Source organism: Arachis hypogaea, chromosome 5 (genome assembly GCF_003086295.3).
Source record: "Arachis hypogaea cultivar Tifrunner chromosome 5, arahy.Tifrunner.gnm2.J5K5, whole genome shotgun sequence".
Taxonomy (NCBI): domain Eukaryota; kingdom Viridiplantae; phylum Streptophyta; class Magnoliopsida; order Fabales; family Fabaceae; genus Arachis; species Arachis hypogaea.
The window spans coordinates 111,768,780-111,781,620 of NC_092040.1; the positions used below are offsets into that span (position 1 = coordinate 111,768,780).

Below are 12,841 nucleotides of genomic sequence, written 5' to 3' on the forward strand. Positions count from 1 at the left end.
TGATAGTTATAAAATTAACTCAAAATTAATTTTTTTAAAACAATTGAATCTTGATTCTAACTTTTAATTATAACATTAGTATTCTCTCCAAATTATATGTAATAAATATTTGAAAGAAAAGAAATAAAATTATAGATTAGAAACATAAGCGTTGAAAATTTAAACCTAAATAAAAAAACTAAAAAACTATGTATATAATAACAATAATAATAATAATAATATTTTTTATTTAGATTATATTATTTTGTTAATTTTGTATTCTGTGGAAGAGAAAGATAGAAAAGACAGAGAATAAGAGAAAAGAGAGAGAAAGATAAAGATGAAGAATGAGAGTGAGAATTTGTTAATTTTGGAAGAAAAAGTTTTATTTTAATTGTAAAAAAATATCGGATGACATATTTTGATTTGTCAAATTACTAATATAAAATATAAATTATATATAGAATAAAAATAGTAGAGAGAAATGGAAAAATAGAGAGAGGTAGATAAGAGAATTTAGGAAGGGAGTTTATTAATTTTGAAAAAAAAAATATTTTCTCTCAATTTTAATAAAGGAGTGTCATGTGACACATTTGATTATTAAATTAGATAGTAATATATGATACATAATATATGTATATTTTAATTTAAATTTTAATATTTTAATTTTAATTTTAATGTAATTAAAGAATGTCATGTTGTACATTTTGATTGTCAAATTATTAATTAGTCATTGATATTGATAATGGTATATAAAATAGATAAAGTGGTTGAAGGAATGAGAAAAATAGAGAGAAAAGAAGTGAGAGGAGGGGAGAACTCTTTAATTTTGGAGGAAAAGATTGAATTTCAATTGCAATAAGGGAGTGACATGTGGCATATTTTGGAGGAAAAGATTTAATTTCAATTATAATGAGAGAGTGACATATGACATATTTTGATTGTAAAATTAGTAAGAAGGGGAGGAGAATTCTTTAATTTTAGAAGGAAATATTTGATTTCAATTACAATTAGAAAGTGACATGTAGCATATTTTGGTTGTAAAATTAGAGATATATAATAGATATCCAAAAAATTTATAGTTTGATCATTGATAAATTTTGAAAGTGAAACAAATAGTATAAAACTAATAAAAAAGAAAAGAAGACCAATAGAAAAATTAAACAAACACAAAAAAAAAATTGTATTTAAGTAAAAATATTAAAAATATAATTATTTATATTAACTCTTTTTATTCACTTAAATTTTTGAAAAAAGTGGTTTGTATGACAATTTGAAAAGCAAATGTTGGAAAAGTTTCCTCTCATATGCTAGCCATTGATTGAAGAATTTTGTGCCGTGGGTTGAAGGCAAAGTTTACATCTATCTATATATAGGCAAGTACATATGTAATGAGAATGGTTTGTTCACTCACCAATTAAAGCTGGAAAAGATAAGGGTATATCGTATTTCACTATTTAATTAATGGGTAGATTAATACCGTGTTATGCTTCGAATACTATGAATTAAAAAGAAGCTTGTAAGAAATTATACTTTACAGACTTTACTTCTTCTTGTTGCATTATTATTGCTTTGAATACTATCAATTATGGTAGATATGATAGAGGTTCGCAACAGTATTACTGTCAAAGAAGATTACAGCATGAGTTTCACTAAAGGAATGATCTTTTAGTCGCTGTAAATTAACTTTTTAAAATCATTTTTTATCTTAATTAAATTTTCAATTTTCAATCTCAATAATTGGCTTATGAAATGAGAGATGTCTCATTTTTATAAATTACCTAGAGATTTCATCTTCAATAAATGTAGAATTTATAATACATTTTTGTTACACCTAAAAAATAATTATTTAAAATATAAATATTTGCAGGTGAGTAACTTAATAACATTACATCGGATAGACTCTAATATCATATTGAAATTGATAAAATTGAGTGGATCGAACTCAACTCCAAAAAATTAACTTATGAATAAAATATGTTTAACACTTGTAAATTATTTAAAGACGTTATTCTTAATAGAAATAAAACTTATAATAAATCTTAATCTTATTGTAAATTCTAAATTTAAAAAAATAAAAAATATTTTATGATAATTGAAATTAATTAATATTCACTGATTAAAAATTAATTCTCTATTCTGTTTATTCTTATAGAATTTCTAAATTGTTGATATATAGTTCTTATTGCCTTGTCTCTGATACTAATATAATATAAATGGTGTGCTTTAACAACTTTTTCTTCTTTTAAGAAATCATACATTACTAATTATTAAGCAATTAAAGGGGCAAAAATAAACCGGTACTCATATAATAAGTCATTACTACGTACTCATAATGGATGTAGATTATTTAAATTAAAGTTAAGATAAATAGTTATAAGATAAACAAGGTCACCTTCGCATAAATATAAGTTAAAACATAAATTAAAAATATACAAATTATAATTGTAGGTGACATATATATCAGCAATTGAGAATTTTTCTTTTTCTATGTTTTATGTAATATTAAACTAAAAGTAACTTTAATTGTAGCACTAATAGTAGAAAAATTTGTAATGTTCTAATGACTTAGATAAATATTTGTATATACACAAATTTTAAATAAAATATTTTACATATTTAATAATAATTTAAAAAGAGAAAATATTTTATTTCATTTAAAATAATTAAAAAATATATTTTATTTTATACAAAATAATTTTTAAAAAATATCTTAAAAAATGTTATGAGTACTATAAAAGTTTGTATTATTCTAATGATTTAGGTAAATACATGATAAAAATATATTTTCTTTAATTTCTAAATTATTATCGACTATGTAGAGTATTTCTTTAATGTGCTAAATCATTACAAATTTTTATAGTACTTCTAACATCTTTTAAGCCATTTTTAAAATTATTTTGCATAAAATAAAATATTTTTTTGTGGTATAATTAAAATAAATTTATTAAAAAATATTCATGAACTATCAAGAATTGGTAGAAGAGTATTGTATAGAATTCAAATTGCTAACCATATAATTAAAAAAAAAGTGATTTGAACTTTCCCATGCGTAATTTGAATCATGTAATATCTCACCATATAATTTAAAAAAATTTATTAAAAAATATTCGTGAGCTATTAAAAATGGACAAAAGAGTATTGTATGAAATTCGAATTGATAGCTCATTAATATTTTAAAGAAGTCTCGTAATTAAATATTTTGTTAGTTTTTTTTAATGCATGAAATAAAATATATATTTTTTTAATTTTAAATTATTAATTTCTTTAATAAATTTTTTAATAAATTATAAATTTTTTAAATAAATCAGGATGTAATTCGAATCAACCTGATTTGAATTATTGTATGTGTGTAATTCAAATCAGGTTAATTCGAATGAGTGGGTGTGTGCGTGTGTGTAATTTGAATCAATTTGATTCGAATTACATGTAAATCAAATTCGAAACAACTTAATTAGAACTATATAGAAATGTGCATTGGTTGATTCATGAAATAATTTTTGGTTCGGTGAATTTGTGTAATTTTTTGCTCCCCTTAACTTATTTAAGTGATTTGCCCAAAAAATAATTGGTTGTCTAGTAGAACTCTTAATTAGTTTTCTATAATTTTAATTTATTTTCTGTTTTGTTTTTACATATTTATTTTTGTTTAAAAAAATATAATATTAAAAATATACATTTAAGTAAAAATAAGTAATATATGCATATATCAGTCCCTATATATTTTTGTATTTTTATATATTAATTTACATGTTTTTTATACTAAATATTTAGCACTTAAAATAATCAAACTTTTAATAGACAAAAAATTAAATTTATTTACATTAGTATAATAAAATTTTATTATAAAATTCTAAATACGTATTTCTATATACAGTGGTTGATTGGTAGATGATAAATTTTAGATACATGAAACAAAACCTCTTAATTAAGTTACACACAACTTCTTATCGATTTAATTTTACTTTTATTATTTTCATACATATTTAATAAATAAAAAAGTAAAATATATTTTTTGTTTTTAAAATTTGACAAAAATTTTAAAAATATTTCTAAGTTTTATTGTGTTTTAATTTTGTTCCAAAAGTTTTCAATTTGCATCAAATATACTTCTAACGACTAAATTTTCAAAAAATTTAAGATCGATTCAACAACAATTTCATATGAACAACCCTCAACACAAGTAAATCAAGTATTATTGTTAGATTGATCTTAAATTTTTTAAAAATTTAGCCGTTAAAAGTATATTTGATATTAAATCAAAAATTTTTGGGACAAAATTAAAACAAAATAAAATTTAAGAATATTTTTAAAATTTTTACCAAACTTAAAAGACAAAAAATATACTTTATCCTAAATAAAAAAAATAAATCAATAAACAGCATTATAATACACTAGTATATATAATAAATAATAATGTACATGCATGCATTAATGCATATAATAATATTAGTTATTATAATGAGGCCAATATATAGTACAGATGAGATATAAGTATAGATGATGAGATATTATAACGGTTTGATGATTCTGGAGAAGTTGAAAGCAATATAAGCGTGAGAATCTTATGCAGAGTAGCACAGGTGGGTCTGCATTGATTAAGCTCAAAAATCGATTCATCACTACTCTATCTATATACATATACAATTCAATCTGATCTTCAGATTATGTTTCTTTGCAATTTCCACTACCCAGGCCAGGCCCCCGTTTAAAGTTTCTTTCGTTTTCTGCTTAATCATCTTCATTTCTTAGAACCGCATGCAACCTTCAATTTTCACCTCATCACATCGATAATTTCAATTTATTTAATTTGCAATATGGTTGACTACATATATATTTATAAACTTGTGAATTCAATAAAGCTAATGTGGTACGTTGGCTTCATCTTTTTTATTTAGTATAGTCAAATAACGTTTTCTTTTCTTTTCTTCATTCTGCTATTTAGATTTACTGATTTGGAGAGAAAGAAAAGAATGTAGCAGACACATTCTTCATTCTTTTTTCCCCCTAGATATATAGTTGTAGTATGCTATAAAAAGGAAGATTAACATGATATTCTACTCTACCTCGTATAAATGACTAATTAATGGTATTTAACAAAGTATTTCATTACATCTGAAATAACTGGCATAAATTTTAAAGTTTTCTTTTATTATTCAAACTAAAATCATTTATAGTATTATACTCGTGATGATGATATAACAAAAGAAATAATCATGTGAAATATAATAATAATTATTAATCTTGAAATATCAATGTGTATTCCTATGCTTATTGATAGAATAATTTAATTTTCATTCGACTTTTACACAAACAATCAATCATATATTTTAATATTAGTAAAAATAACTAATTTTTAAATTTATTATTTAAAAGTTATCTAAATACTTATAGTATACATATATATATCCTTGTGTCCATATGCCATATTGATGTTTGGTATTAAAACATAATTAAAGTCAATGAAATCGGAGCCTGTCTTGTTCACTTTCAATGGCACTAGTGTGGGCACAAGTCTAGGCTATAGGAAGATCTTCGTAGTCCTCATTATACATATTATGGATTACTTCTCTTATCTCACTTTTCCCCCTTTGATTTGGTGACAAAGATTGTTCAACTTCACCAGCCATCACTTTTTTTGATATCTCTTCTCTACTTTTTCATCAACTCTATCCTTTTATAATCATGTTCATTATTATATAATGTCAGGCTGGGAGAGTATAATCTTTTTTCATTCTTCTCATTTATCACACTGCCCATATAGGCCATCATCCAATGCCATAACTTGCTTGTAATGTACAGGTGAGGTAATCAGAAATCGAATTAAATTATCATAAGGTTTAATTTGTTAATGAAAAATGCTAGGGGTAAAGTATATACTTATTTATGTATTTTTATTTACAAATTCATTTTTCTTTTATATAAATAGATTTTTAATATGGTATTAATTTTTATGATTAAAAAATAAATAAAAAAATACCAGTAAAAATTTCAAACGCAAATCTTGTGGTGTTTTTATCCGAATTTAGTAAGTAACGGTTGTGGATTGAAGATGAGATTAGATTAGAGTTTTGGATTATATTAAGTTAGATTAAAAAAGATATCCTAAAAAGTTTGAATAATTTTATCAGTTAGAGTTAATATTTTATGAATACAACGTTAATTTTATTTTTTTACACATAAAATTTTTAACGTCTTTGTTAGAAACAAAAAAATAATCTAAAAAAAAAATTGTCTATTACTTAGTGTGTAACATTCTATCACACAGAATTTTACGCTTAAGTCGTAAAATTAAGGTGGTGTGATATTACTACCTCTAAAATAAAACATATATACATATAATAGTCGAAAGAAGATAGTATACTAGGAATCTTGAAGAATAGGTAAAACAAAATTGTAAAATTAAAAGCGCAACACTCAAGATTAAAGATACTTGCGTACGAAGAAAGCTAGAGTTCATAAACATAAACATACAGAAGATAAGAACAGAGAGTCAAGAATACAAAATAACAAGCTCCTAACTCAACTTGTGAAGCTAAGGCTGTCCAGAGAATATTTACGTACATATATACTTAACCCAAAACCCGAAATACATATATAATAAATCCTGGTTTTTCATAAATCTCTAAGAGGTGCAAAATAAAACAAGTTGTTTAATTTGGAGAGTTATATATATGTATATATGACCATATATAAACTATACATCAAAATAAAGTACCAAAATTCACTTCGCTGCAGAACTTCAGACGCCTAGTGAGGTGTCTCTCGACATGCATTTGAAAAACAACAATATCGTATGGAATGAGAATCGAGGGTTCTCAGTATGGTAAAGGTGCTGCAAATATAAGATATAAGATATAAGATCCTGCGAATGCCAGAGACAATTCTAGAACGCCGACATTCAAATTATAAAACTTAAAGAACTAAAACAGAAATCATAAGTGGGTGGTCTTCTAAGGATTCCTAAACCTAACATAAACTTAACTAGAACACTAAATCTCTCCACCTTTCCTCTGTTCCTTCATTTCCGGTAATTTTGCACAGACAGACAAGCAGATAATGACAAACACAGATAGAATACAAGTAATACATATAGCAATTATAATAATTAGCATATTATATTCAATTAGGCATTCTCAATTAATGCACATGCATGCAGTTCAAACAATATGCACATGATGTATGTCTGCCCTATGGCTGATGAGTCTCATCTGTCGGTTATCAAGCAAACTCGACAAATTCGGCTGCTAAACCCTGGATTGTCCCCCGACGTGCATCCCCAAGAGTCTATGCATAGCTTTTTTCTCATTTATATATAATTTGCTCAATATGGGAACCTTCCTGGGAATTTATAAGTGTCCGGTCATCTCTTACGTCGTATGATCAATGGAGTATTGAGTCTCAACTTGAAACACGTGGTGGCAAGCCACGGTACTTTACTCAGAAAACTCATATCTCAGATAATTGAGTGCATAAGCTAATAAACATTAATAATCATTCATAATTAATTGTACAATCATTCTTTATAGCCATGGCATCACATATACTTCCGTTTTCTTCATTTTTCATACTTAAATTATCATTTTTCAACCTTACTTCAACCTCAAGTTACCATCCTTTCCTAATTTCATCTCATTACTAGGCATACTATAAAGATCTAGGGCTAAAAAGATGAAAATAGAGGTTTCGAGGTTTGAAATTATACTTTAAAACACAAAAATTTATATTTGCTGAAATAGGAACCACGCGTGTGCGTGGGCTACGCGAACGTGTGGAAGTGCAGTTTAGCCTATTTCGCGTACGCATTGCCTCGTCCGCATATGAAGCCCCAGGCTTGCGTACGCAAGGGTCTCTTTTGCCTATGTATGCATACGCATTGCTTCGTCTGCGTACGCATACGTGCCAAACAGAGGCGACCCTTCATGCATGGATGGTATGCGTACGCATACACTACAGTTTGGTTACAAATGGCTAAGTCAGCAGAATTTCAATACCAAACTTTCGACGCGCATAACTTTCTCGTTTAAAAATATTTTTCATCTGTTTTTCAAATGGTGTAAACTTCACGAACTCAATTTTCATATAAAACATATTTGAAATAATTTGTGGGTCCAGAAACCGAATTATAGCTCATCGAAATTCGACTAAAAATAAAATTTTACACAAAATTCTCAATTTTTTTTTTATTTGAAAACCAAACTCAACCTCAACATTCCATATATAAAATCAACACCTTAACATACCAATTTCAACATCACAACCACCACAAATTACCATATACAACCATTCCTCAAGTTTAAACAACCATGTCCATAATTTCTCAACAATGTCAACAAAATCATTAATATACCATCATCCATTCATATCTATTCATATTACCATCATTAACTCATCAGGTAACAACCCAGTATCACCATAAGCAATAGTCATCCAACAAATATTCAATTGATAACAACATTATCATCAAAGACACTAAACATTCAACATACTCATGCGTTCCAACCTATTCTATGGTCATATAGCCTAAGTTTTCACAAAACATTATATATTAAATACGAGAAACATAAATCATACCTTGACCGATTTCCTCGTATAACCCAAAGGCTCCACCAAAAGATTCAAAGCTCAACCCCAAGGATCCAAAGCAATGACACCCAAGCTCCACCAAAGTTCCAATGTTCACAATCCAACTCCAATTTATATATATATACACACCTAATACACATTACCACATATGTATACCTAAAATTTAATATCTAATGATATATACTCAAAGAATTCACTATGGGTTGAAAATTTTTACCGTTTTCACGGACCAAACGAACCAAGCCCAACAATTCTCGCAAGATAAATCGAACCTAGAGCACAAAAATCAACAAAATCTCAACATATATACTCACAAAATTCGAAATTCAAGGAGTAGAGCAACTGGAGTGAGAGGTGAGGCTTACCTATAAAATTGTTCCGATAAATTTGTAGAGTTCGACACGTTGGTCGTGTGGCCGCAAACAGTGCGGCGATTGGAGCTTGGAATAGAAAGCTAGAGCAAATTGAATTGAGGACAAGGGTTTGTTCTTACTCCTCCATCCCAATTGTGTTCCCCCAGCATGGATGAAGAGAAAGGAAAAAGGGAAGTTGTGTTTGATTAAGTGGCCGGGTTGAATTGGGTCTTGGTTTGTTTGATTAGGCCCGTTCGGTTTAGTTTTTGGTCAAATTCTTTGAAATTAGTGTCAAAATTCTTATTTTAATTAGTTTTATATTATTTTTACTATAAAATTTATATTTTTTATTTTTTTATTAAAAATTAATTTATTAATTATTTATTCGCTATAATATATATAGATTCTAGTAGAATCAAAGTAATAAAAATGTAATATCCTATAATAAATATACAGATATGCTAAATAATTATAATTAATACTAATTAATCCTAATTATATTCTATTAGTCTTAAACACTCATTAATTTCCTCTAAAATATAATCATTTATATATTCATACTTAAAATTTTGGATAAATAATATATCACATAATAATAAATTAAATAGTTGTTAGCGTATAACATCTGATTGATGGATTTAAATAATTGGTATTACTGTCCAGATTGTAAAATCAACATTTAAGTAGGTACAAAATATTTGGTCTGAATTTTGTAGATTTTTAATATTGGGATTGATTAATTTGGAAATGTAATATGAGGTTTTTCTATTTTATATATGATGAGTTCTTTTTTTAGCTAAAATACTCATGGAGTTAATTATTAAAGTTAAATAAAGTAGACACAAACATTGCTTCTCCGTGTTATGGAAAAAAGATTAGATGTTAATTATGGGCGAATGAAACTGAAGAAACACACGTACCAAAAGCCGAGAGAAAGAGTAGGAGAAGAATTAGAAGATGGAGCTCCTCTAAAATCTCTCCAGGTTTGTCTTTTTTTTTTTTTTTTTTCCTACAGGCTTCCAAAATTTCTGCAGAAGTCTGGATTGTTTTTTTTTTTAATTGATGTTCTTTGGAACATTTCTTGCAATTCTTGGTGCTTTTTTATTATTTTTATTAGTTTGAAAGTCATGGATTTATTTTCAAGAATAATGGGCCTCTTCTAATAGGCTTGGATCACTTTTGAGAAAGGCCTAACTTATTACCTCTTGCAATATTGGGCGGGCCTCATTGACAAAACACATGCTTATAAAAAAGAAAAATTTGCTGACCCAAAATAAATATAAAATTTTTATATTTATTGTGTTATATTTTTACACTATATAAAAAATAAAAATATTGATCAACACTTTAATTATTTTTATACTATTAGGATATAAATTTTAGAATTTGAAATTTTAATTTTAGTACTTAGTGTTTAAAATGTGGATTAAGTATTAGTAAAAAATGCTAAATTTTATTAGTAATTTATAAATTTTCTGCCTTCTTCCGTTGAAGAGCCATTTTCCTTCCCACGCAAGAAAGCAAGTACTATATTAGTATGACTCATCATTGGCCATTGCATTAATTTAAATTATAGGATTATATTCAGTTAGTCAATGACTTAACACAAATATTTAAAAAAAATATTAGAAGATTATTAAAATTTAATATTTTTTATTATTATTTAGTTATTAATTATTAAAAGTATAAGATGAAATATATTATTAAATTATTAAACTAAAAAAATTTAATTAATGATTAAATAATAATAAAAAATAATAAATTCTAAAGGTCTTAATATTTTTTTCCTTCCCCACGAGTCAACAATCAAAACATGATGAAATAATGCAGCACATTACATAATTAATTAAGGAAAAGTCTAGGAGACCAGCAGTTTTATTGAATTTTGGCCAGTATGTAATCAACAGAGGAAAATGAGCCATTGGATGAAATCTCACACCATCAAATCATCATTAATAGTTAGTTGATGGCTAACAATTACAAAAATTGTTGATCCCCTAGCATTGCTCATTAATTAAATCTGAAGATAATAATGGTAGTGTATTTTATGATTAAAAATTAGCTGCGTACTCTATCAACTCAAATTACTAGATTTAAAATTATATATTTTTATTAATTATATAATACATTGATTAAAATTACTATTGAATTACACTATTAATTATGCCTATATATGTTCATATGTATCTCCAATAACTCCCATTATTGACTTAACATAAAATGTCTCATCCTCTATCAAAATCAGCTTCATCGCCATTAACCATCGACGATCCTTTGAAAAACCTTGGCATAGTTCGAAACCAAGATGGAAGTATCACAAGGATCATTCAATATCCAACAACTCCACCAACACAAGACCTAATAAACCCTATTCTGACCAAAGATCTCCCTCTAAATCCTAAAAACAAAACTTGGGTACGCATATTCCTACCCAAAAAGGCACTTCAAAATCAAAATAACTCAACAAAGCTCCCTCTTATAGTTTACTACCATGGTGGTGGTTTCATATACACAAGTGCTTCTTCCACCATCAACCATGACTTCTGCTCTAACATGTCACTCCAACTCTCCGCCGTCATCGCTTCCGTTGACTACCGTCTTGCCCCGGAATACCGGCTGCCTGCGGCCTACGACGACTCCGTGGAGGCCTTGCATTGGCTAAGAACCACCGATGAAACATGGGTACGTGACTATGCTGATTTTTCTAAGTGTTACATCATGGGTTCTAGTGCGGGAGGGAACATTGCTTACCATGTAGGGCTACTTGTGTCCACAACCGTTAATTCGTTTGACTTTGACCCTTTGAAGATCAGAGGGCTTATATTGCACCATCCGTTTTTCGGTGGGTCCCAGAGGACTGAGTCTGAGTTGAGGTCGGTCAACGATCCGGTTCTGCCTATTGGGAACTGCGATCTTATGTGGGAGCTGGCGTTGCCTGAGGGTGCAGGGAGGGACCACTGGTATTGCAATCCAACGGTGGTGGATGATGATGTGTGTTTTGAAGAGATCAAACGGCTGAGATGGAAGGTCTTTGTTTTGGGATGTTATGGGGACCCTATGATTGATCGCATGGTGGGGTTGGTGGCCATGTTGAGAAGAAAAGGTGTTGAGGTTGTCGATCACTTTGGAGAAGGCCATCATGGGGTTGCATATGGTGATCCAAGCAACGAGAAATTCTTCCTTCGAATAAAAGATTTCATAGATATATAAATATAGAATCTAATTTTTATTTATGGTGAATGTAAAATAAATTTACACATTTTACAATTATGTAATTTTATGTAAAAAATAACTAATCTGCTGAGTTTGGAAAATTTGAATTATTATGATGATCAAACATTATTAATATATTAATTAAAAAATTATAAAATTATTATTTGCTTCAAATTGTTTGGTTAATGTGTTTATTAGTGTGCAAAATTAATTTTGAACAAAAAAAAAATATAAGCTCATTATGATGAAAATGTGTCTTTGTGTAAAAATATTTCATACTATATGACTAAATTATTTAAAATTATTTAAAGGGAAAACAAAAGCTAATTGGACCAAAAAACATGTGCACAATCCAAAATAAATTTTCTCCCTAGACCAACAAACCTTGGTCCAAATTGAAGGAAGAGAGAAAGACTCTGAACAAAGATATGGTTACTTACTTAATTGTAAAATAAAATTTAAAATTCAAATGAATTAATTGCTTGCATAGATAACTGAAACATAAAATTAAATTAAGTTAATTTTACAATGAATGCTTTGTCTCTTTTTTCTCTTTTTTCTTTTGTTTTCCATTGTCAACTAGAAGGAAAAAAAAAAAAGCTATAAAAAAAAAAGTTAACAGTGGCATGTGAAAGAAGAAAAGGCTATAATAAAGAAAGTCTATAAAAAAGGAAGATCTGAAATAGGGTATGACTAAATTGTTACCATCA

At 27.3% G+C, this 12,841-nt stretch overlaps 1 protein-coding gene across 1 annotated transcript; it reads left to right on the plus strand.

Annotated features, from left to right (window-relative positions):
• Nucleotides 1–11,121: 11,121 nt before the first annotated feature.
• Nucleotides 11,122–12,305, plus strand: LOC112799861 (carboxylesterase 20-like). Its single transcript, XM_025841857.3, has one exon. The coding sequence runs from the start codon at nucleotides 11,139–11,141 to the stop codon at nucleotides 12,126–12,128; it is 990 nt and encodes a 329-aa protein (XP_025697642.1). The 5' UTR covers nucleotides 11,122–11,138; the 3' UTR covers nucleotides 12,129–12,305.
• The last annotated feature ends 536 nt before the right edge of the window (nucleotides 12,306–12,841 follow it).

Coding starts and splice junctions, on each gene's coding strand:
- LOC112799861 (XM_025841857.3), top strand. CDS start 11,139: ATGTCTCATCCTCTATCAAAATCAGCTTCATCGCCATTAACCATCGAC.